This window comes from Platalea leucorodia (genome assembly GCF_965183815.1).
Source record: "Platalea leucorodia genome assembly, chromosome: 5".
Lineage (NCBI taxonomy): Eukaryota > Metazoa > Chordata > Aves > Pelecaniformes > Threskiornithidae > Platalea > Platalea leucorodia.
The window spans coordinates 71,820,811-71,846,333 of record NC_138827.1 but is presented as its reverse complement, the minus strand read 5'-3'; the positions used below and the strand labels follow the sequence as shown (position 1 = coordinate 71,846,333).

Genomic DNA, 25,523 nt, shown 5'->3' with positions numbered 1-25,523 from the left:
TGACTGGATACTTGATCGCTTTTTAGAGAGGCACCTATGTAAAGAAGTGAGATGCAAGTGGTGTAGAGGGTCCAAAAGCTGAAAAGGAGCGAAAAATCTAAACATTATCTTTTTGAGAGTTTCAATTACCTTCAGGGCCTCCTGTGCTGCCCCTCTGTTCCTCTGTGATGACCATCTCTTCTTCACCTGAAAAGCATTCATTATTAGTCCTGTATGACACCTATGTATCACTTCAAGAATAACTATGGGAAAGAGGCCTTTTTGGTTTGTTTTGTTTTACCAAATCGGTTTAATTCAAACTCTTCAATTCTCTTCAACAGGCTGATGTTAATTTCTGCACAGAGATTCTTCAGCACACTTAGGTTGTCTTCTCCCAAAATCCCCTTCTTCTCCATCTCAATGAAAACGTCGAGCATTGTCTGGGTAATCAGAAAGGTAGTTTGCTCTTAGGGCACATCCATGCTGCCACTGGGAGGGAATCTGCAGCATGTGCATGTGCACCTAAGCTTTAAGATACTGACAGCACGTGCGACCCACCGAGTCAGTCCAGCTGACTGGTAGCTCAGTTGAGACCTCAGCTGAGTCAATTAAACCTAGTTCAACAAAACTTACAAGTACTGTAAGTACAAACATCTTCTCAAAACACACTCATTTCCCTTCCGCAGCTCAGAGATGCCAAGATCTAATAAGATCTAATCCAGGAGATCTAATGGTGATCATACAGGAATATATAATGTCATTTTTAACGACTGCTTTCATTTGACTTCCAGCAGCTATCTTGTACACTTAACTGAAACACAAGAATCGCTGTAGTGACCATCTTGAGCAATGGCGAAAATGGGTATAACCATGCAAGTATAGTGTAGAGATTGCTCTGAAGCAAAAGGGGACCCAAGGGACAGGAGCTCTTGCCAAACAGTGAGTGGCAGAGCACAGTGGTCACCCCAACGACTTACTAGAACAGCTATCACTAGATGGTCACAGTCTCTCCTCTAAGAAAAGAGGGAAAATGCTACAAGGGTTTTCATTAGACAGAACAAAGTACCCAGCAGTCAGAACTGCAGGCTGAGATCAGCTGGAGAAGCTGAAGAAGAGCAGCTGGATCTCCCACAAGGCTATTTGTAAACTCCTAGCTCTTAGGCCTTACCCTTGGTAAGGATCTGCTGCTTAGATCCATATTTTTGAGTTTGGAAATAAAAAGAACAAAAGCATAAAGTAATAGCCACAGTGGGTGATTTTCTGTGTTTGATAATGGCTTAGAAAGCAGCCAAAATAAAATTAGTTGGGCAAGACGGGTGAATGTGCTCATCAGTTTTTCCATTGATCAAAGCCCCTGAGTCCCCTATGCCTCATGCGGTGCTTGGACATGAAGGCCTCTGTGCCTGGCGTAGGGCTGGCCCATGCTCTCTGGGCTGCTCCATCACTGCAAAAGGTACATATAACACAGCACAGATGAGCTCCATATGCACCGGAGAGTCTATAATCCCTTTCCAGGTGCACTCTTTTCCTTATGGTGTTTTCACCATAAGAAGAGTGCCACTCATTCCCCTCATCGCAACCCAAATGCCTCTATGGATTATAATAATCATTAAAAAAAAAGAAAAAAAAAAAAGGATTAAAGAAATTCTTACAGTCTTAGGGTTTAGCCTGCATTTTGGTAATTCTTTCCCCAAAAGAAATTTGAAAGACTTCAGTTCATCTTCAGTGATGTCTTCTGACAGCTGAAAGAGCAGGTATCTAGAAGAAGTGGAGGACACCATTTCATCGTGTTCCCAAGCACATCCCTTAGCACAATTTAACACTGTACTGTTCAACTGCCCCCTGGCCCGAAGTACATATCCTCCTTTTTTTCCATTTTAAGTGGGGGGACATCAGTCCCAGGACAGCCTGAAATCAAACCATTTTCAGCTGCAATAAAAACATCTGAGTTTTCCCAAAATCAAAACCACACAGAAACTTTCTGGATTTGAGAACAAAGACTCGCACCCAGTCGCTGCACGACGCACCACCCAGGCAGGGAGGCCTTTGGGGGCTGTTACGTATTTCAGAAAGGTGCGGCTTTAGTTTTTTCCCTTTTACTGGACAGAAATTTCAACTTCCCGTACGGCTTGTACCTGCCTTCTCTTGGAAGACACTTGCGTGCTTCCAAACCTTAGCCTGGTGTTCAAGTACCTGCTTTCTTTTGGAAGCCGCTTGCGGGCTTCCAAACAGCCTGGTGTTGAAACCGTCGGTCACAGCTTACACCGAGGACAGGAGTCGGGCAGCCGATCCCCGAGGGCCAGCTCCGGGGCGCGGCGCGGCGCGGCTCGGCCCTGCGCGGCTCGGCCCGGCCCCGCCGCCGGCGCTGCGCGGCTCCCGCCCCACCCCGCGCCGCCCGCCACTCACCTGTAGGCCGACACCTTTGCCCTGCCTGGGATCTGAAGCTCTCTCTCCATCTCCTCTCGGCTGGAGCCCAGCTGGGTGGCCAGGAGGTCGATCCGACTGATCCGGTAGAGCAGCTCCTTCAGGAAGGACAGGTTCCCCACCTCGATCATGTCTTTCTCCTGCAGCGCTTCGAAGAAGTCCTGCGCCTTCTGAATGGCTTCCAGCTTCCTCATGGGAACGTGCTCCAGGCTGAGGAACTTCAGAGCCGCCAGCTCGGCCTCGTCCAGCTCCTCGCTGACCACCAGGAGCCGCTGCCTGGGGAACTCCATCGCCCCGCGGCGGCGCCAGCCCCGGGCCCGGGCAGAGGCCGCTTCCCGCCGCGCTTCCGCCCGCCGCCGGCCTGGGCGGGCAGGAGGCGGCGCCCGGGCCCCTGGGAGCTGTAGTTCCTGCCGGGTTGCTAACTTAAACAAACAAACAAACCGAAAAAACCCCCAACTTCGCTTAAGAACTGCGCGTCTGCCAGAGAGGACTTCTCGCAGAGGCATTTTAGGCCCCTCCGTTCACGCTGACTACTCTTGAGCCCATTCTTGAGAAGACTGAACCTACTAGCGCAGGCCTAGAGGTCTCCCGCTGCCCGGGCTTTTCCCGCAATCCCCTCTCTCTAGGCTAAAGGCACTCACAATTCATTGCCGTTTTAACGCAAACAGAAAGGAGCTCCTCACACCACTGGCGCGACCTCCTCCTGGCGAGCCTTTCGGGCTGCTGGCAGGCAACGCAGCCCGCTCAGTGCCCGCGGTCAGGCCTGCACCCTAACAGCCACCGGCCACCGGACCAGCTCCCTTCCCGCCCCTCCCAGACTTTCTGAAGACCCTTCTAGCAACAGGAGCAGGCCCGCAGGAGCACTGCGCGACGGGGTGAGACCCCGGGATGGTGCCCCACCTCTGATACACCTCCTGGCGCAGCACCCTCAGTAAGCGGTATTTCACAACAACAGGAGGGAGGAGGGAAGAGATTTTACCAGTGGGCATTTCATCCTTCTGAGAACGAACATCAACACCTCCGTGCTCACCTTGAGCAGCAGAGCCACCCTCAGAGCCTCCGTACTCTCCAAATAAAGAACGAGTCTTCTCGCTAAGCACCGATTTAAAACCAGAGTCCCATCCCCCCCAAAAACCACGAAAATCAGTTTGACAACATATCAAGCAGAAATCTTTACACTGTTATCATAGAAGTAGCTTATCAACGTTCAAAATCCTATGCATGATTACTGCATGTGTAGCAGGTTGGGTCAGTAGCGGAAGTAATCTGAATATGGTAAGACACTTTTTAACAGCCCATGAGCTAACACACCCTCAAGCCATGTTAAACCAAGCTCTTCCTAGTAAACAGACTGAAGGAGGTGTGGATTCTTCTCTTTGCGCTGATATGCCTGGACAAATCAGGTCTAAACACAAAGTGGCTACACAAATATAAAACTAATGTAAAAGACCTAGGCCAAGCTCAGAAGACACGTTCTACCTAGCTAGAAATGTATTACAGTTGGCACCCACAGGAGCCAGCCACGTTTGGGGCCCGGGGAATTCCTGTGGCTGTCAATAACGGAACAGATACCGTGACGAGCAAAGGCACCGTTACAGAAAGGACACACAGAAATGAGTATCTGGGAATTCCCAAAGATCTCAACTATACTTTTTAGCACATTGCACAGAATTCATTGCAGATTAAACATGCCATTCTCTGTTCACAATTTGACACGTCTAGTTGAAAAGAGGCAGATCTGAATAATTTCAGAGAGAATGTGCCCATGTTAGTTAGGGGTCAGAATAAGAAGGGTAACCAGCAACGGCTGAACACCCAACATCTCCTGAGAAAAACCTAGCTCTGGACTCCCTGCTGCATAGCTTCATCTCCTAAATGACATGTATTTTGTTTCCACTTCTCCCTGGGCTTCAAGATTTCCTGCAGGAGATCTTACAGATCACAGACATAGCCAACAGTTAAACTAATAAAAACTCTGTGGTACCTGAATTTCGCACCACTTTGAGAACTAAGAGTGAACCCTTATACAGGCGGTGGGAAAACACATACTTACAGCAGCCCGTGCAATGGGAGAAGCTGGCAGCAATCTGACCACGGGCAGACTCCTCACACGTACCACTAACCCCTCCCAAGAGCGGCTCATTAACAACTCACCGTAAAACAATTACGGTGAAGAGAACGACAAACTTCCCACGGAAGGTGGGCATAAACAGCTCTCTGGGAAACTGATGTTAAACTGAACGAATAGGTAGCAAGATGCAAATGACCGGGCAGGGATTCACGCCACTGATTAATAACATTTCCGCCTCTGCGGCTAACAGTCCTCCCCAACTCTTCTAAGCATTTCCCTTTTCGAACGGCATGACTCGGATCTTGCCTGCTTTCAGCTTAAGCCTGCAGGACTTCAACGCACCAGCTTTGCTTTCCTACCAACCTTCTGACTCCACTTTCTAGCGGTAGCGCTCCTGCTGGTTGGAAACAAAACACAGAATTGAGCGCCAGGATTGTTTTGCTATAGCATTTGGCCTCCCAGCCAGGAGTTGAAGAAAAGGGAAGACAGGCAAAGTAACTATAGCCGAGGGCCTTCAGAGAGGAAAGGCGATTGCCCCTCATCATTCTCCAAGTTGTGCTACAGAGGAAAAAGAGAGTCAGAAAGTTGCAGATCCGACTTCCTTCTTAGCTCTCCGTTCTGTGGGAGGGCCACAAATATGTGCATGAATCAGCCACCCTGCCGCAGGCGTGCGTGAGCATACTTTGCTCAGAAGCATTAAACTGAAAGTGTGTTTTCTCCTTCCTTGATTGCTGCATGAGCCACATATAAATTCACAGTATGGCTACTTTCTGCAGTCCTATAGAGGATTTTGATGGGGTTTTCTCTCCCTTCTAGTAGGTTTTCATCAGCAGGCAATAATGTTAGCTATGGAGGTGGCCTGATTTTAACGGGTAGAACAAAATACCATGCCAATTTAATGACAGGGTGTGACTGACCGGCACACATCCTCTGCAGTGGAGGACAGCTCAGAGGAGAAGGGCAAAAACCCCAGTGATCTCAGGGAAGAATATACCCTCAAGAAAGTTCAATTTACCTCAACATCAGGGAGACAGGAGGGTAACCTTAAAGAAGAGAGCTGCAACTGTGAATCATTAGGTTCCCCAAGACAATTAACAAAGAATAATGTCTTCCTGAGCTAGCCAGACCAGCATGGGGGGGTATACTTGGCTCAGACCAACATAAAAGTATAAAAACTGGACAACTGATAAAACATTTAAACTTCGAAAAGAGCAATGGGCTTGAGCTGGCTTCAAGCCACATGTTCCATTGTGACTGGGGATGCCCAATGTCATGATGGTGAGCATACAGAGACAGGTAACGAGAATCATGTTTGTATTGTCATTCAACTGTATGATTCTATGATTCTAATTGCAACATATAATCATTTAGGTTGGAAAAGACCTTTAAGATCACCAAGTCCAACCGTTAACCTAGCACTGCCAAGTCCACCACTAAACCATGTCCCTAAGCACCACATCTACACATCTTTTAAATACCTCCAGGGATGGGGACTCCACCACTTCCCTGGGCAGCCTGTTCCAGTGCCTGACTACCCTTTTGGTGAAGAAATTTTTCTAATATCCAACCTAAACCTCCCCTGGTGCAGCTTGAGGCCATTTACTCTTGTCCTGTCACTTGTTACTTGGGAGAAGAGACCAACCTCCACCTCGCTACAGCCTCCTTTCAGGGAGTTGTAGAGAGCGATAAGGTCTCCCCTCAGCCTCCTTTTCTCCAGGCTAAACAACCCCAGCTCCCTCAGCCGCTCCTCATAAGACTTGTGCTCCAGACCCTCCACCGGCTTCATTGCCCTTCTTTGGACACACTCCAGCACCTTGACGTCCTTCTTGTAGTGAGGGGCCCAAAACTGAACACAGTAGTCAAGGTGCGGCCTCACCAGTGCTGCGTACAGGGGGACGATTGCTTCCCTAGTCCTGCTGGCCACACTATTCCTGATACAAGCCAGGATGCTATTGGCCTTCTTGACCACCTGGGAACACTGCTGGCTCATATTCAGCCAGCTGTCAACCAGCACCGCTAGGTCCTTTTCCACTGGGCAGCTTTCCAGACACTCTTTCCCAAGCCTGTGGTGTTGCATGGGGTTGTTGTGACCCAAGTGCAGGACCCGGCACTGAGCCTTGTTGAACCTCATACAGTTGGCCCCGGCCCATCGATCCAGCCTGTCCAGGTCCCTCTGTAGGGCCTTCCTACTCTCCAGCAGATCGACACTTCCGCCCAGCTTGGTGTTGTCTGCAAACTTACTGAGGGTGTACTCGATCCCCTCGTCCAGGTCATTGATAAAGATATTAAACAGAACTGGCCCCAACACCGAGCCCTGGGGAACACCACTTGTGACCAGCCACCAACTGGATTTAACTCCATTCACCACCACTCTCTGGGCCCAGCCGTCCAGCCAGTTTTTTACCCAGCGAAACGTATGCCCATCCAAGCCATGAGCAGCCAGTTTCGCGAGGAGAATGCTGTGGGAAACAGTGTCAAAGGCCTTACTAAAGTCCAGGTAGACAACATCCACAGCCCTTCCCTCGTCCACTAAGTGGGTCACCTTGTCATAGAAGGAGATCAGATTAGTCAAGCAGGACCTGCCTTTCATAAACCCATGCTAACTGGGCCCAGTCCCCTGGTTGTCCCGTACGTGCCATGTGATGGCACTCAGGATGATCTGCTCCATAATTGCTAAATTATGTTTGTGTTGTTATTTCAGTATGTTGCTGTATCAATCTACTAAATCAAAATCCTATGTAGCACCAAATATACCAAATAAATAAATTTGATATCCAGTTCCTCGAAAGAACTTGGTCAGAGTATTGAACTCTGACACAGAGAAATATGAAAAAACAGAAATGCTGCAGTTTCGCAACTTTACTACTGGAGCAGCTGCCACCTTCCAGCAAGTTTCTCCCAGAGGAAGCAGTTATTTCATTTAAGCTATATTTCCTTATCATAAAACAACACTCACAAATCTAATTACTAACTTTGTATCAGGCTCTCATTTATGAAAACATTATAAAAATGTAAGTAAATTGTTGCCACATTTCCTAAATAGTTAACCAAATGTCAGCCACAGAACTGTATCATCCTGGTAACGCCTTCTGGTAACTTTTGCCACAAACAGCACTCTCGTTTACATAGTGTTTGCAACATTTGTTTATTATTTTTGTGTGAACAGAGCTGTGATTCTAAGAATGGACATTCTCCCTTTTACTTGGAAGGTGAAAAAGGGTAAGGGGAGCAAAGTGCAACTGCCAACACATTGTGTGGAATTAGAAAAAAAAAGTTTCATTTCACGAACACAAGCAGGATTGAACAAAAACCCCCTGCTTTATGGCTAGACATGGATTTCCAAAAAATGCAAACTAAAAAAAGCAGAAGTTACTAAGTGTCTCACCCATCCTTTATCTTGTTATAAACTCAAAAGGAATGTAGCCTTTAGAATCCCATACAGCTCCCACACACCACCTACACATTGCTCAGGATGCAACGGAAGAACAGCCTCACTGGCATCAGCTGCCATTATCATGAAAGTCCTGAATTTAAACTTATTCTTTCCTACCATCTCTCCAGCTGCTAATGAAGGGATATCAATATGCTACCCCTTAGGGTGTTTACCATCGAGTACTTCAATGAGAGCAAAATAACTTCTTCTGCTAAAGTAAAAGGGTTTGTCATGCTGACTGTCCCTCAGTCAGCTCATCCAGAAGAGAAACACACCACAAAGGTGATGTGAAAACCAAGAGTATTTATTACAACAGAAACAAGAGTCCACAGGAGCTAGAGTCAGTTGCCAGCAGGAGAGGGCATCTCAGAGTAGTGGATCTAATGGAGTGGGACCTTTCTTCCAGTGGTTGACAGCCATTCAAAACAGACTGTCCCTTAAGAGCTCCGAGAAAAAACACAATTAGAACCCTTACTATTAAAGAACCTAAACAGCAGTGCTGTTTAGCCAAGTAAATTAATAACAAAGCAAACCAAATATTTGGAGGAAGAGAACCAAACTTGTATTATTATAATCATCTTTTTCTGGTCCTTCTGGACAGGGATGTTATTTTCCATGAAAAATTATACAGCTTCCAGAGACAGTCGATGATTTACCTCTGGGTAAATCAGTTAGAATCTTACAAATGTTCCCTGGGAAGGGATCTAGCATTCTGATTCTATCCGTTCTTTTCTTCGGATTTCAGGGACTTAGAACGACTTGGACAGAAACGGGACTTCCATTGGCATTTCCAATAACTCTTAAAAATCATACTACTTGGAAGTGCTTCCCCACTTGAAACCCAGACTGTACAGACTCCACTGCTTCTGCAGGACAGAAAGCCAGATAGGTACTCCTCCACGGTCTTACCAGACTGCTACAGATCCAGGTGCCAGGAGACTGATTAAACACAGGAATTAGAAAATTTAGGTCCCATGGCCCCTTGAAGGACTGGGGCTAACTGCACAGATCCAGATAATTTCTCTCACAAATTCTCTTCCCTGTGGAAGCCCATTCCAGATGTGATTCCTAACTGAGTGTATTCTCATTTTTCTCCTCTCCAGTTGATGGACATTGTGGAATTTGGAAGATAAATTGCTTCCGTAGGGTTGATGTTATCTTTGGCATCTGCTTCCATCCATTTAATACTCTTCCTCCCACTTCCTTGTTCACTTCCGTCAGGATGGTGATGAGATCCTTGCGGCTTGAACAAAAATGAAGAAAAGTTACATTGAAATACATGGTACTTGCAGCTAGGCCAAGAATCTGATCTATGTTTGCTCTAATAGAGTGGTATCTCAGGGAAGGCTAGTATCTTCCCTTCACCCTGCCTGTCACTGAAATTGCACACTCCATTGTGTAACCACAGAATTCAGTGTGTTTGGGGGAATAAAAGCAACCTCCGCGTACCATCGCTTTACCAGCAAATGCAGTTCCCTACTCTGGTTATAGTCAGAAGAGTGCACTAAGATGAAACAGAACCAAACCTGTGCATTCTCCAAACCCTCTTCTTGACAGCATGAAAAAGGGGTGTCTGAAGAGAAATTCTATTTTCTAAATGAAGTTTATGATGGGGATGGGAGGGAGGCAACAATGGAAATTATGACTAAAGAACACCGATTTTTTTTGTCTGTGTAATCACTCAATTAATTTGCCTCTCATCAGGTGCCACTGGAAGAAAAATCATTTATCAGTCAAAAAATGTTAAAAAACATGCACACACATACACACACTTGTTTATATGTAATGTTCCAGCATTACAACCCTGGTTCTGTCACAGGCAAACTAGGAGAAGTCACTTGTACAATGACAATGCCCAATTCCAGAACAATTACTGTTCTACACTGTCCTACAGGTGAAAAGCATTATATAGCACAAATGCGAAACACTGATGCTTCAGCACAGCATGCTTAAGTATGTATGTCTGCAATACCCCAAACATACATGGATTAAAAATAGTACTTACAGTGGGCAAAGCAACTCCATCTTGTCACAGAGGCACTGAACATAAACACTGCCCGTCTCTGTACAGCGGTAGCACTCATAGTCTTCCACTGTAGCCATGCCAACCAGAATATCAGCCTGATCAGGAATGGAAGTCAGAGGGGTAGCATCCGTCTCTAGATGGCCAGAAAAGTCTTCTTTTACTGTGACAGCTGGATGACCTCCAGGGCCTTGGCAAGCCTGGATGAAAAACAGCTTGGGTTTGCCAGCAAGAGAAGGACAATTAGATCCAGTGAAGCAGGAAACTAAATCTTTAACATTTACAAACTTATGATCAATGCCTTTTATTTTGTCTTTTTCACCATGGGAAAAAATGAAGCAAACAAAACAGTCCATGTTACTATGATCTTTTTTGCTGTATTCTTCAACTTTCGCATACATTTGCTTTGCTTCTAGATCCATGTGCTCAACTGTCTCAAACTGAAGCCACTTAAAGACCCTCTTCACAGCCTCTGGGAAAAAAAAGTCAGAAGGCACTTGTTAAACATAAACAGTGACAAGGAAGATGCTGAAACATCAGTGTCTGTATGGTAGAACAGATATTAGCAGAAGTGTTCGGATCCCACCAATAAATTCACCTGACTGACTCTTAGCCTGCCAAATCTAATCAGAAAAACCCAAATGCTTAATTTTGTTTTTTTAGACACAACTGGGTTAATCATCATGCTATCTAAAACAAAACCAGGTTTCAGATAATCTGATTAATCAGCACAAATTAGTAAAGCTTACTGTGTTAAAGCAGGCTTTAACTGTGCATTGCATAGTAATGTTAGATGCTTAAGAACAACACTTAGCAAGTTAAAGAAGAGGCACCTCTTTAGAATGACAAAGTCTGCCACTCTTAAATGAAGTAGGTCCCTCATTCTGTGAGAATGATCAACGCAGCAAGAAGGAAGGCAGGGTAACCCACTAACAAATAATATGCAGATTTCTCAGCAAATGTTGACTTAATTGTTGTGTGGGCAGTGAGAAAGCAGCTGGGAAGCAAGCAGCCTGTAGACAGGCTGGATGGAGTTAAAATATCAGTGATGTGTGCTTTCATGAGACAGATTTTACTTTTTTAAGATAAACTCTTGTTTATCTTAAAAGTGACTCTTGCAGGAAGACAGGCTTTAAGGAACATTATAAAGCAGTAGCATTTATTTGAGCATTAAATAGAATTTAAGGACTTTATATTACTCCATGATAGCTAAGAATTAAAAACAATCAAAAAATGAAAAGGTGGAATAGTAATCCCTCCTTCATTATTTGGTACATATGACCAATTAAGATGATGATTTTTACCTAGAACAGAGAGTGATTCCTGCTTTAAGCCATCAGCTAAACTGTTGGAAGTGGCATATTTCCAATTTCTACAGTGACTGTCATTCCAGTTACTCTGGAGGCAAAGGAGCTCAGTGGACATGATTCTTCTTCACAGGAAAGATTAGATAATTCTTTCAGAGAATTATCAGAGAAAAAAACCAAACCAGTAATTGGATTAAAAAAATACTTACCTCCATCCTTCACTGTTCCTTCTCTGACTTCCAACGGATTTTTAAAAATGTAGTTGTTAAGAATCACACAGTAACCATGGGGGTTATTTTTCATCTTGTATGATTCCACAAGCTGTAGAAACAAAGAAAGCAGATAAGAAAGCAGTGCCAAGCATCCAAAAGAGAAATATGCTATACACAGATTGTTGGTCCTTCATGTCCAAGCACAAAAAAATCACAAGGGCCAAGACAGAAGAAAGGAATACAAGCTAGCTACAGGGGAAAGGAATCTGCTTTGTCTCCCTGAATCCCTCCTCCTCTCTCTGGTTAGGATATGATTTTGGCATGGGAGAAAGTGAGTATCCAGAAACACAAATTTGCATGCGCAGTGCAAAAGTTCCTACACTCTACCATTCCCTCTGAGAGTCCTTGTGGGTTTCTAGTGAGGTAGCAGATTCTGCTGTTCCCTTCCCATCTGTCCAGGAGTATCCTGGCCAGGACTTTAATGTCCCAGTCTCCATTATCGTTATGATTGTTTTTCTTCACACAACTGCTACTCCTTCATTTCTTGTGTAAAAGGTTGCTGACAGCCAGGTCCTCACAAAGGACAACGCTTGGTCTTGTTTTGAAAATAGGAAATGTTCCAAGGCCTACATATAAAGCCGGAACCCCTCCCTTTCAGCTCTTCCACCTGCTTAGTCTTAAGAATTTATGCTCCCCCCTCCCAGGTGTTGGATAAATACTTTAAAGGTAATCTTCAGGTATTTCTTACCTGGTGTGGTGTCTCCCCCTCTGCTCCTTGTCCTGCTGGATGCACAGACACAGACATTGGATAGTGGAGTTTTTGCTTAGAATCATTTTCTAAGAGGGAGAAGATAAACAGAATATTTTAGGACTAAAAAGATAAATCTTCCACTGTGCATATTTCAACACTCAAAAAAACAGTGCAATGAGCAAGATGGAGGGTGGCTTCCACATCACTGAGACACCATCATTTTGTAGAGCTGGGCCAAGTAAGGTTCCAGTTTCACAGACTGCTGGTTATTAAAGCTGTGCAGAGCTGTGCTCCATTTCTTCTCTGCTCTTTTACTGGTAGCAAGATCCAGATAATAAAAGGCTGAATGTGAGCAGTCACCCCAGGCAAGCCATTCACTAGCACCTCCACTATTGGTACATAAATGAAAGAGGAGACCCATTTTTGTGCAGTGATACACTACAGCTAGTTCATTTATTTCTGAGGCCATTGTCTCTTTTCCAAAGAACTTTACTGTTTAGGTGGACACACCAACGATGCAGAATACCAGCGTAATGGAAGATCTCCTCAAAGCAACGAAACACTTCCTTTGAATACAACTGCCTGAAATAAGTGAAGAAATCATCAAACCCATGACTCTACCCAAGGAAAATCACAGTACCCCTTTTACAAGTTACACAGATGTGTTTAAATGGAATTTAATTGTCAGGGCAATAAGCTCTATCTTTTTCTACTTACCAAGGGGAACAAAATAATAACAACACTACTAAAAAGCCATTCCCCTGACACAGGGCTTGCTTACACTAGCCACCCTTGGCAATCTTCTTCTGCTCTTTTAGAGACACAAGCACAGGTCAGCAGCACAAAGACTTGCTGGGGAAACCAGCTGGTATCTCTGCAGGGAACTGCATGGGCTGTATAGATGTGTCTAAGGAAACACACATCCTGGGTCATCCAAAAGGAGGTTCTGAGGAAAAATTTAATAGGTCTCAGTTGTTGGTGGTTGACACATCCTGTTTCCCAAAGCATAAGGCCCAGCTGCGGTGTCACAAGTCACCACCTCAGCTGCAACAGCCCAGATACACTGAAGTCCTTGAAATTTCACATCTGGTACAGAAAGCTAATGGTTACACTTTAGCCAAGTACCTGGTCTCCAGGGACTTTTCATTTGACTAAGAGCAAACAGCCTGGCTGACAGAAAATAATGCTGACAATCTCCCAATACAAGTTTCCCCAAGGCAACTGTCACCTCCAGTCTCTTTCAGTGACTGAAAAGTTATCCTGGTCCAAAACCAGCACTGCACTGTTTCCTGAAGGGAAAAATTGCATTTAAGGCAAAGAGGAGGGAGAAGTGGACCATTTACAAGGCACAGAACATATTTCAAGGAGATACAAGAAGGTATGATGGGATAATGAAGTAGCAGAAAACTTCAGAAACCACAGGCACCAAGAGCTGCTCTGCCTATCCTAGGATACTGTAAGGTCTCTCTCTTATCTCTGGACTCCTAAGCTGCCAAGAATGGACTCACAAAAATCACAAAGAAACCAGCTCTACTCTTAAACAGCCGATTAAATAATTTACCTTTTTTTTTTTCTTCAAAGGTATCAATTCTTTTCTTTATGTCAGCTCTAAATCGCTTTAATATATCTTTCAGCGTTGCCAGGTCATCTTCTTTAATTAACCCATTTCTTTCCATTTCCAGTAAGACCTTCAACATTGACTGGTAAAACAAAAACACATAACCCAAACTCATACAGTGAGCTTCAATAACTGCAGTATCAGGCACGTCTGGACAGAGCAGAAGACAACATCCTCATTCCCAGGGACTGACCAGCTAAAGATCAATTTCTTTTTCCTCCAAACCTGATTAAAACAAGGGTCAGGGTTCAATGCAACTGAAGAAACAGATCACTAAGGTTAAGACATGATCATTAGAAACTGCCTATGGCTAGGTTATCCTGCTTTGTTTCAACAGGGCAAAGCACTGATGTGGATAACACAGCATCCTGTTGTGCCTCTGTGTTTACATGAAGTGCTGTTAAGTCATTTAGCTGTGCCATTTTACATTTTCTATTACAGAAAAGCTGTTCAGGGCTAATTTTGTTTTTTAAAGCTCAATAGTCCACCAAGTTGGAGGTAAATCTGCTAATTTTCCCATAGGTGCCATGATACAAATAGGACTTTGAAGGAAGCTTCTTAATAATACCAAGCATTTTTATAAGACTGTTCGTTATTTATAATACAAGTATTAAACTAACTCATCCAATCTCCTAATACTTTTGTGGGGGAGTTAATAAATGCTGTTACCCCAAATTACAGTAAAGAAGAAAATGTACACACAAAAATCTGTGGTTGAACTTGCAGTAGAACTCTGTGTCTCCAAACCATTGTTCTTCCTCCAGCAAACATCACTCTTCCTAGATAGAGCATATGTACAAATGCCTTATAAATGCCAAGCAGAGACAAAAGGAAGAGCATGATGGATTTTGCAAGAAGAAAAGATTAGGGAGACAGGTGGTGGAGGGAAAATAGGAACAGGAGAGCAAAAAAGGGCAGAGAAAAGATACAATGAGGGGGAAAAAAAAAAAAAAGTCCATTCTTTCACACAGCAGCTATCAGCTAACATCGCAATTCTTTCAACCACAGATTTTAGTGAGAGCAGACTGCTTTCTCTTTTCTTTTTTTTTTTTTTTTTCCTCCCTTCTTACAAGAACTAGCAGACTCTGAACTAGCCTTGCAAGAAACTTATCAAGATCACTTTGCATACAGCATTATCTTGGAGCTTATTCTTTGGTATTTGTTTTTGGAGCAGGAACTTCACGCTCTTGACATCTTCTGGAGTCAAGTCCTCTGCAATTCCATATAGCAGCTGCCTGGCAATAAAGAACAGGGAAAGACTGATTAAGAAACTTATGAGCAGTAAACACCACAATTACACATTTGAACTGCAAAATGTAAAACTCACAATGGTAGGTAGTCATGCTGTAATAAATACAGTTATGCTGGGATATTCGTAAGACAACAGTGTAGACAGAAAACAAGACAGCACACAACAGAACTGTTGTACATTTTGCATGCAAAGGTTTACTACTCCTGTGCTTACCTGTAGGCTGACACCTTTGCCCTGCCTGGGATCTGAAGCTCTCTCTCCATCTCCTCTCGGCTGGAGCCCAGCTGGGTGGCCAGGAGGTCCATCCGATTGATCCGGTAGAGCAGCTCCTTCAGGAAGGACAGGTTCCCCACCTCGATCATGTCTTTCTCCTGCAGCGCTTCGAAGAAGGCTTTGGGCTCCTGGATGGCTTCCAGCTTCCTCATGGGGATGTGCTCCAGGCTGAGGAACTTCAGAGCCGCCAGTTCATCTGTGACCAAAGCCTCGGAAATGTCAAAAAGGAGTTTGTGGAAGTTTGTACTCATTTCACATCAGGATTTGGATCTAAATACAAACAGAAGTTGATTTGTCAGTAACAGTAGTGCAACAACATGATTATAAAAGGTATCACATCATGTAGAATAGCCCAAAATAAATACATGCAATCAAAAGTACTTCAGCAGAGAGAGGCTGTCTTGCCATCATAGCTTTGATGCTTAGCTCTTTTGGTTCTCTCGACTTAACAAGGAATATAAAAAACTCTGTACTAAGCGAAATTGACACAGAATGTCACCGATTGTTCTTGCTTCCTATGGTGTGTCCCGACAGCAGGAAGTACCAATGCACAGGATGTACAATCCTAGCAGGATGTTGCTGTTTTGGTGTTGGTTTGGGGTTTTTTTGAAGTTTGATCCCATTTGGGAGCAAGAGCCATTTGTGAGTCTGAAATACAGACTATGTAGTAAATGAGACTGCCAGGTTTTACACCATAACAAAGATAAGAGTCCACATGAGTATAACTCTTCTAAGCTGTCTGGCTTCTCCTTTCTTTATGCACTGCTTCTGACCCTGGTCAGCATAGCAAAAGCACCTCTTCCTGTTTTGGATTATCTGCATCAAGTAAAACTCAGTTCCCAGCCCTCAATCAATCTGTAATATTCACATCAAATACAGAACATGTCAACCATTTTAAAAGGGCCAGGAGAATTCTTGTCAAACTAGTTCTGTTTCACTGAGCATCAAATACCACCTCCCTTCTCGACCACTTCCTCCATTAGCTATAGAAATATTAAACTTGGCTTATGGATCCAACTTTTGAGCACAAGACAGTTAGAAAATACCAAGTGCAAGCCTTCCAACTGTCTCACCCTGACACTTAAAAGAGCTGCCTTCACTGCCTCTCTGGTAAGAGAACCATTTGCCACTTTATTCTCTCTGCCTTAGATCTAAGACACCTACGAATCTCTGAAAACAAACTCTATAGAAATGCATTCAGTAGAGGCCTCTTGTCCCATTGAACTCACTGGGAGACAGAAAAGTTGACAACACCAAATCAAAACTTCCTACTCCTACACTACTGGAATATTAGGCAATCCATTTTAAGGTTACTGCTACTGCAAATGTTTCAATACCAGGGCTAATAACTCCAAGGTAGCCCAGCTAACCGAATCAGTACTACTGTAAATATTTAAAAAAAAAAAAAAAAAAAAAAAAATTAGCAGACAATTGTACTCCCCTCTCCTCCAAGGACCATTCTACAGCAAAGCAGCTTTTTGTGGCATACTCTTGGTCAGCGTTCTGTTAGTTAGCAAGAGTGAACATAAAACTGAATCTTAAACCTTTTTCTATCAATAAAACTGATAAAACAGCAAAGCAAGCATTGCGATGCAGCATATATGATTCATGCTCTGCCCTCTAAATACTGTTTTCTTTAAATCCATTCAAACTCAACTTTTAAACAGACTAGAATGCATACCATTCAGCCCGTATCACCACAAAACCACTAGTATCTGAATGAATTGTATGTGCTTAACCTCACGATTCAATGATCTCAGATCTGACTGTATATTTTTATATCCACACAGGGAAGAGAAGAATACTTTCTTGGTAGGTAGTTATGAAGTTATCTTTCTCAGATAAATCATGCCTTTTGTTTAAGATACAAGGCATGTGCTTATAAAAGTAATCTATCTGGTAAAGGAAATTTTCATTTTTATTTCTCAGAGGCTGTAAGTTTCAAACCACAAAATTATTGTAATCAGAACAGATGCGCCACCTACGCACTATATTTAAGCCTGTAAATACAGGGAGCACACCAAAACAATATTTAACTGCTTCTGTCTTTTTCTCCCACTTTGCTAAATTAAAGACACAACTGATACAACAAGCAAGCTGAATAATAATTTTTTTTTTTTTTTTTTTTTTCCTTCCCACCACTTACATGGGAGGACAGGCTGGAGGACTGCCGGAACAACTCTGAAAAAAGTGAGACAGCCATAGTTTCTAAAGTTCCAGGAAAAGTACTGTCCTTTGTACTGTAGTCTATATCGTCACATGACTTACAAAAAGTACGTTGTAATGAAGTAATAAGCTGTGGTCATAATGCAGCAGTTTCTACTCCACCTATCATGGTTCCAGTTTCAGAAAATTAATTATTACAGTGCTCATGAGAAAAATTGGTAAACAAGCCACAAAGGTAACCAGATTTTGGTTTTGTTTTAAGGGGACACACTAGGCAGCACAGCCAGGACGTTCTAGCATAGAGCACAGCTCAGTATATTTGCTCCCATACATAAATCCTAATTAAAAGACAGTGAGGGAAGGGTGAATCAAGTATATCTTCCCATTTAAAAAATCTCAGTCCAACTGTCCTGCTGTGTCACCAGATCCTCCACAACTTACCTCCTTTCTCTAAAGTTCCTCTTCAACTCATCCTAGCCTATTTTTAACATGCACTTTCATGGAAGACTATTTCCTAAATTTAAAAAAAAGTCAACTATCGGCACCAAATTCACTAGCAGTACTCAGTGAATACAGGGAACTGAAAGGCTAAACATTCCTTTGCAATTATTTATGTAGTATACTTCCCCATTTACAAGAGAATTTAAGCAATAATTAACTTTTGGCATTTTCACCCTCTGAAGTATAGAACTCTGCCTTCAATGGTAAGGTTCCCAGTATGGTCTGCTGGTCACCAGTATCTTCCTTGCAGCAGGAAATACATGACCAACCATCAGTACAGCTACCAGACTTTCTGAACCTTGTGAAGTCAGCATTATGAAGAGAGACGGTCAGGAGAGCCGAAATTTGTTGAAATTTTTGCAATGAAAACAATAATCCATTGATTTCAACCTATATAAATAGGTTTATATAAGTTTTTATATAACCTTTATATAACCTTATATAACCTTTATAAACTCAAAATTATAACATACCCTTCAACAGAATGAGGCACACAAATTCCTTCCAAAAGACACACGCTACTAACAGTTCAGAAAACGTGTCTGACTTATTTCACTGGCACGAGTTGTCCTTTTATCCAAAGGCTGGGAGCAGCACAGAGGGACACCACAAGCACTGTCTGATCTTCAGGTCCAAAATGGTTCTGTCTCCATGTCATCCCATGCCTCAGCGTCTGTCTCCCTGCATCAGTTCCTCTGTCTTAACTGAATCAAGACTCCAGTTGCAGTTTGAAAGAGGAAGCATGCTGTGATCAGCACTGTGTGAAAAATATTTACGGACAAGACCAAGCCTTTCCAGATAGAGGCTTCTCCCATCATGCAGCAGTTTCAAGGACCAGCCCTCTTGGCACTGTTCTTCCTCTTTGTCTTTACTGTTCCACTTCTTATTTCTTCCTCTCTTGCCCTTCCCCAAAGTGTTCCTGTCCTTTTGTTAACTTACAGTCTTTCCAATTTCTCTCAGCTCCCCTGCATCCTGGTTCTGTTCCTCTGGCTTCCTCTAGAACTGTCTCAGTGACCCAATCTATTCCTTGTATAGCAGCCTGCCAAAAATTCATGTCTCCCAGAAATGCTGTTCTTGAGGAAGCGAAAATGCTGAGGCTACTGGTTACTCAGCAACTGTAGTGACTGTGGCCTCTGCTGGCACAAGGCAGGATACACAGCTCCTGCACATAAACTGATAGTCAGGAGGGACAGAATACCAGAGACTTGTGGATGTTACAAACCCCACTTTAAGATCATGATCTTCCCAAGATACCAACTTCCTCAACAGAAAGATTCTTTTTACACTAGTTCCACTTAAATCTGTCTAAACAAGGGTGACACGAGTCACAACCCTTCTTTAATTCTGTAAGTGGAGAGAATGCACATGCACATATGCTTCTGTATGCCATCAGTAAGCCTCAACAGAAACCAACCACATTTTGTTTGTTTGTTTTAGGCTGGTTTCTTTCTGGCACAGTTCTGTATGACTAGAGTTACACTGAAGGTGTACAGTGTGGACAGCAAGGTGTGATGAATATCTAAGTTGTGTAAAAACCACCCACTCTCCTCCAAGACTTTCAAACTGCTATCTTACAATACACCACAGGAGATCACACAGAAACATCCAACAACCTTGCTGAATGGCAGCTGCAGTTACAGTGCTAAGCCTACCCTGCCTTTGGGCTTGTGCTGACAGAATACCTCTGCATGCACCCGAGTATCACAGTGTGCAGCCATATAAACACAACCCTCAACACACACAAGCAAGATATTCACACTGAATAGTGTAAGTCATGGTAGGGTAAACTGTGTTTGAACAAACCTTATCATGAGCGAGGGAGACTTTACCAGTCTTTTATACTTCACAAGTGTGGATCCCTCGCCCCAGGGAACTCAAGGCAGAAGTCAGCTAAGACTCTTCTGGCTGCCTTTCCCTATCTATGATTTAACTGGAGATTGCCCAGGCAGAAGCCTCAACAGAGAAAGTAAGATAACATGATGATGTTCTCTGTCTACCAAACTAAAAAATGGAAACAAACTCCCACAAAACAAGGTCAAAATTGTTGTCAGTGTTTACTCCGTACTGATAAAAATTCAATTGTTACCTAAACATACAAGAGTGCAACAACTCTGAACAGTAATTGTTACCCAATTGCGAGCCAGAAACTTCATGATTCTATCACAATATGTTACATATTCTACTAACAGACAAAACATTTTCTATCTGTGGCACAAATATGACTTCAAGTGTGGCAGCCATACTGACTCAGAAGACTCAAAATGCAATGGGTTGCACAACTGTCAATTCATCATGATAAAAAGTGACCGTTATGTTCTGGCAAACTGGCTGCATTTCAGTGCTCCGTATGATGCAAAACTCCCCTCCAAAAAACCCTGGATAGTGCAAGCTAAAAATTGCATCCAACAGGACTAGACAGTACTCTTTCAAATCTTCACCCTAACTTATGGCTAGTAATCCTATGTAACAATCAGTGTTTTGCTGAAATAAACTGTTTCACTTCAGCTTAAACTCTGAGGCAGTTAAAACCCCACGGATTCATGTAGCCCAAAAAAGTGCAGGGGCCAGTCAGAAACAAGGATAAGCCTTAGCCCAGTACATAATTTTTCTCTCACCAAGCTCTCTAAAAGAAGTACGAATTTAATGCAGTAACAAACAGGAAGGACACAGACATACATAGTAAATGCTCATAACAAAACAACATGACATTATTTCAGTTAACTCACAAAATGCTCTGTTAGAAGCTTAATCAACAAGGAGCCTTGTTTCTCATATGGCCACATATAAGAAACAATAATCAGAAAATTTAATGCTTAACAAAGTTAATCGATCTGATAAACCTATACAGATACACTGCTGAATGCCATATTCAATAGCATGCAAATCTTCTACCCTAACTTTTCTTCACAGAAGTGATGGGGAAATGAAAGTTCACAAGGTTTCACAGAGGGAATACTACACAGCATTTTGGCTTTACTCAGTTTTGGAAAGATCACATTGTACATGAGGTTTATGTTAGCCATTAGGCAGTATCAGTGTGCACTGTGGAAAGAATTACTGATTTCAGTAGCTAACTTTTCTCCATCAAGTGAAATGTAGTTTAAATTAGAGATGGAAGAAATCCTTTTCCACTTACTAAAGCTTTCTCCTCTTCATTCACACCTTTGTCTTTCTCTGTGAACACAGCTAGTGGATTTAGAGGCAGGACTTAGAATTGTTAGCCTGCAAAATAAAACATGATGAGCCTAAACCAGACCATTAACAATCCTGGTTCAGACAGGGAAGGCTACATGTAACCCTTATGCTGTCAGAAAAATACTTCTATATCTGCAGTCTGCGAAGGTACAAAAATGTTTAACATGACAGAAGCATGCTTCTCCCAACGCTGATAACTCTGAATATACAGATGATGTAAACAGCTGGCACGTGGATTGTTTTAATTGTGCCTCCTCCAGTTTCACAGTTTGTTTGGCAAAAAATTTATGAGGCCTTGTCTTGAAAATAACAGTTCCTCAGGATTCTGGGTAACTGCCTTAAAACAGGTAGTGTGGTGAATTGCATTTAAATGAGATGTGCTGATAAAAGGATGTATTTTAAAAGCCTCAATGTTGCTGTGAAGGAGGAGGGTCTTTAGGTACTGGGAAGATAAATTTTCTTCTTAAGGTATATGCTGGTTGGGGCATCTGCTTCTTTGTCCCCCAGCGGTCAACACGTCTGCCCACATCTTCATTAACTTCTGTGAGAATCGACAAAATATCTTCACCCCTACAGCCAGAAGGAGAGCAAAAATAAAAAAATTACTTATTAATGAGCAGATTGCACTCCACTTAACACCTCCCAGATCATCTAGAAGATACGGTATACACATTTAAAACACAAAAAAGAAAACACATCCTTTTCTCCAAATTTCTCTTTTGTTCTCATTTGAGTCATATTAAAAACAAAAGACCTTTTCTTACTCTGTCTTGCTTGATTCAACCAGTAAAGAAAAGTAATGGAATAAAATACTTTTACCTAAATCCACTCCAGAAACAGATGGCTCTGCCTTAAAGAATATAGATGGGAGGTTTTGAAGTTTTTTACAATAAAATTCACATTCTCCAGATTATCTCTGTGGTACTAGCAGTGTTACTGTAAATTTATCAGTGGCAAGAAAACAAATCATCAGTTTAACCAATTTTGTCCACCTCAGAACATGGGTTAGTGTTCCAATGTGAATTTGCCTTTGGAGAAAAAAAAAGGGGAAGTTCCTCCCATTTTTTCAAGGAAGAGCTAAGCACAGTATTTACCTTGGTACCAATAACTGTAGCTTGCTGCACAGGGCCTGAATATACCAAGCACCTTGTTCAATGTGCCGGAAGGAGACATATCCGTCAATTGTGGCCATGCCTAGGAGGAAATCAGCCTCTTCAGGAATACTTTCAGAAGGAGAAACACTCTGCTGCATGGAAGACAAGTCAGGAATTCGCGCATCAGCTTCAACATAGACAGGACGTTGTATCTCTTTACCCTGGCATGCTTGGATGAAGAAGAGTTTAGGTTTTTCAGCCAGCTGTGGACATTGTTTGGCAGTGAAGTAGGACATGATCATGCGGATTGATACAAGCTCCTCATCTTTCCCATAGATCGCTCCTGACTCTCCATGAGATAGAATACAACATATAAAACAGTCCCTGTCTTTGTGATCCTCCAAACACCGCCAAGTTTGCATGGTATCTTTAATCTCATGAGATGTCAGATTTTCGTAAGTCCTCACATCCAGACCAAGCCATGTGAATACTCGCTTCAGTTCCCCTGTAATCGTAAGAAAGATAAAAGGAAAAATTGAGGCAGTAGAAAACCATCTTATGAAGTCACCATGCAAGCTAATCTGAACCACGAAAGACCTTATACCCTGACACTTCTGCAGATTCATCCTTATACTAGTATCAACTAAAGGTTAACTGGAATAAACAAAGATGGCATCAGCTCAAACACAGAGTTCCTGGATTTTTCTAGACAAGTTTTAGAAAATACAATGACATTTTACAATGTATAATGACACACTAAGTGAGCTCACAAATGACACCTGAAAATATATGGAATCCCTGCCCCAAGTTTCAGATTAGATCTTTCAAAACCTTCCTCACATCATTATTTTCCAGTTGCAGTTTTGACTATTAGTTTCATACACAAGAGAGAAATAGAATGAACAGAATAAAACAGGAAGTATGCACAGAGTTGCTTGATTATGGAATTTTGCATTATTTTATGTAGAATGATGGTTTAATTTAGTTTTAATTCTTTATTATAGCTATAGATAAAGGCTACATAAAAAGAGATTCTTAAAATGATTGAAGAATGATCCAGCTGCATCAGAAACTCAGTGGTTACTCATCCTTTAACCCTTCCTCCCCTAGGATACACAAATGACATACTTTAACTCATATCAAACATTTTACTGTTTAAGAATATTAACTAACTAAAATATAGACAATAAAATATAGAGCAATACTAGACAATCAACTCATGGGGAAAGACTAATCCTCCAAAAATCTCACTTCAGTAACTTACCAGCATCTTTGCAAGAACCCTTCCTCTCCTGAAGAGACCCATTGAAGTTAACATTATTAATAACAAGACAAAATCCTCTGTGTGGTCCATCCATTTTGTAGCTTGTCATCTTCTGTAGAAAGGAGAGGAAAAAAGCTTAGAGCCTCAATGAATTTATTCAACTTACTCATATTTCCTTAACATGTCTCAAAATTGGCATTCAAATATTAGAAGCACCTAAGGCTGTGTGTTACTTTTGAAAAGCCGGAACTTAGTGGTGCCTCCTTGTGTGAAAAGACATGGGTGAAGCCTCAAGCACACTGTCACCATACTATCAAACTGTAGAAGAAAGGTTTAGCAGCTGGGTTGGTCATCTGTATGCAAAAGGGAGGATTCAGCAGCCAAACTCTGCAATCTGACTTGGTGATGGGGATAGAAGCCCTCAACTGTTTCCAGTGTCACAACAATATTTTAACTTCAGATGGCAGAGGGTTCACAGTGAAACTATAGGATGTTAGACATCTGAGTTGTTTTTTTTCAAGAGTAGTGATGAATACCTGGAACAGGACGTTCATACTGATCCACTGGAAAGGGATGCAAGCAGAACAGACACCTCAGAAGTGCATAAACCTGCCACACTACCAGTTTTGCTAAGACTTAAGAGTTACCTCCCACTCTTAAGAAAGAACATTTTAAAAACTGAAAAGTCACCAAAACTTCAAGTACCATCTCTTCAAGTCCAACCTCAGGTTGAAATCAAAAACTCCCACCACTCCAGTTCCTTTGTGCTCATTAGAGAGAGCAACAAACACCTGCTTTTGTGCATTTTAGTAGAACAAAATTAAGGTAGCAATCCAAGCTCCTTCAACAGCAGCAAGAAGTACTTTTGCTACAGCAGTCTGAACATCAGGTGATGACAAGATATGTTATAGCACAGAACTTCAAGAAATTAAGTAGCTATAAACAAATGCAGCAACTTGCTCCCTCAATATCCATGCTTATCAGAAGGAAAAAGCCAGAGGGAAAATTCAGTGGTTACGCTGCTGTACAAGGTTAAAGAGTGCACATAAGGCTTCTAAGAAGAGATCTCACAAAAGGGATCTTTTCTCCTGTACCAAGATCTCTGGTTTATTGAGGAAGATTGTTACATGCCTGCAATACCTTACTAAAAACTCTTGCCTTCTTTTATCCTTCTCACAAGGTCTTTGCATGCTACCCCTTATCATTTCTAATTTCAAGATGCCCTGAAGCTTTTTCTAAGCCAGATGCAGAAAGAGAGAACTGTGAAGCTATGTTTGTCTCTGCGTCTTGCACATTCTGCTGCCACCTCCAAAATGCACAACTTAAGAAAATGCCAAACATATTGCCTGTATCAGGAAGATAACCAGATGCACTGATGTGTGGATAACATCAAAGGTATTATGCCTGTTTTGCCTCCGCCACACTTTCACTATTGGTAAGTTTCTGGTCTCCAATGTTAAAATATTCTCTGAAATGTTCCAGTTGATCAGACAACTCCGAAAACTTCATGAGACATACAGACATCTCACATGTCCTTGCATGATGAATGTCATTACAGGGATGAAGACCTCACACACCCAGGTATTCAAAAAGAAGGATTTAAGAGATTGTCTCAAACCTTGGATTCATTTTCGACATTTCTGAATTCTCCAGGCAGCTCCAGGTTCATTTCAGAGAAGCCTTGTGTAAGATTAGCTGCTTTGTTATCTAGGAAAAAAAACCAGCATAGATATTTATGAAGAGAAATCCAGTATTGGTGGATGTAGCAAAAAGGAGTTTAGCTGCAATATAGCACTTTTCATATTTGAAATACTGTTTCACTGAAAGGAATGATTCCTCTGTATGAGATAGCATCATCATGTTCAAAGGATCTATTCTGAACATGTCTCCAGTAATTTTTATTATATATACTTTTGTGACAAAGACAAGGTTTCTATTTGTATTGGCATTGTGGCACAAA

At 42.4% G+C, this 25,523-nt stretch overlaps 2 protein-coding genes across 4 annotated transcripts in view; both read right to left on the bottom strand.

Annotated features, from left to right (window-relative positions):
- The window catches only part of LOC309590330 (uncharacterized protein), a 21,759-nt gene extending 3,186 nt beyond the window's left edge, over positions 1 to 18,573 (bottom strand). The window contains exons 1-13 of the mRNA XM_082311449.1: positions 18,484 to 18,573; positions 15,284 to 15,613; positions 14,948 to 15,053; positions 13,762 to 13,900; positions 12,198 to 12,286; positions 11,447 to 11,558; positions 9,913 to 10,402; positions 8,981 to 9,150; positions 3,234 to 3,469; positions 2,386 to 2,918; positions 1,632 to 1,737; positions 281 to 419; positions 130 to 186 (exon numbers count right to left, since the gene is read on the bottom strand). Of these exons, the coding sequence (XP_082167575.1) occupies positions 130 to 186; positions 281 to 419; positions 1,632 to 1,737; positions 2,386 to 2,918; positions 3,234 to 3,469; positions 8,981 to 9,150; positions 9,913 to 10,402; positions 11,447 to 11,558; positions 12,198 to 12,286; positions 13,762 to 13,900; positions 14,948 to 15,053; positions 15,284 to 15,594 (2,488 nt within the window). The 5' untranslated portion in view covers positions 15,595 to 15,613; positions 18,484 to 18,573. The remainder of the gene's footprint in view (positions 1 to 129; positions 187 to 280; positions 420 to 1,631; positions 1,738 to 2,385; positions 2,919 to 3,233; positions 3,470 to 8,980; positions 9,151 to 9,912; positions 10,403 to 11,446; positions 11,559 to 12,197; positions 12,287 to 13,761; positions 13,901 to 14,947; positions 15,054 to 15,283; positions 15,614 to 18,483) is intronic.
- CASP10 (caspase 10) overlaps positions 18,508 to 25,523 on the bottom strand; it is a 19,756-nt gene continuing 12,740 nt past the window's right edge. Inside the window, exons 9-12 of one of the 3 annotated variants that reach the window (XM_082311935.1) lie at positions 25,182 to 25,270; positions 23,564 to 23,675; positions 22,300 to 22,804; positions 18,510 to 21,775 (exon numbers count right to left, since the gene is read on the bottom strand). In XM_082311935.1, the coding sequence (XP_082168061.1) occupies positions 21,613 to 21,775; positions 22,300 to 22,804; positions 23,564 to 23,675; positions 25,182 to 25,270 (869 nt within the window). In that variant the 3' untranslated portion in view covers positions 18,510 to 21,612. Of the gene's footprint in view, positions 21,776 to 22,299; positions 22,805 to 23,563; positions 23,676 to 25,181; positions 25,271 to 25,523 lie in introns of all 3 variants that reach the window. The other 2 variants (XM_082311936.1, XM_082311937.1) reach the window with 2 other exon arrangements.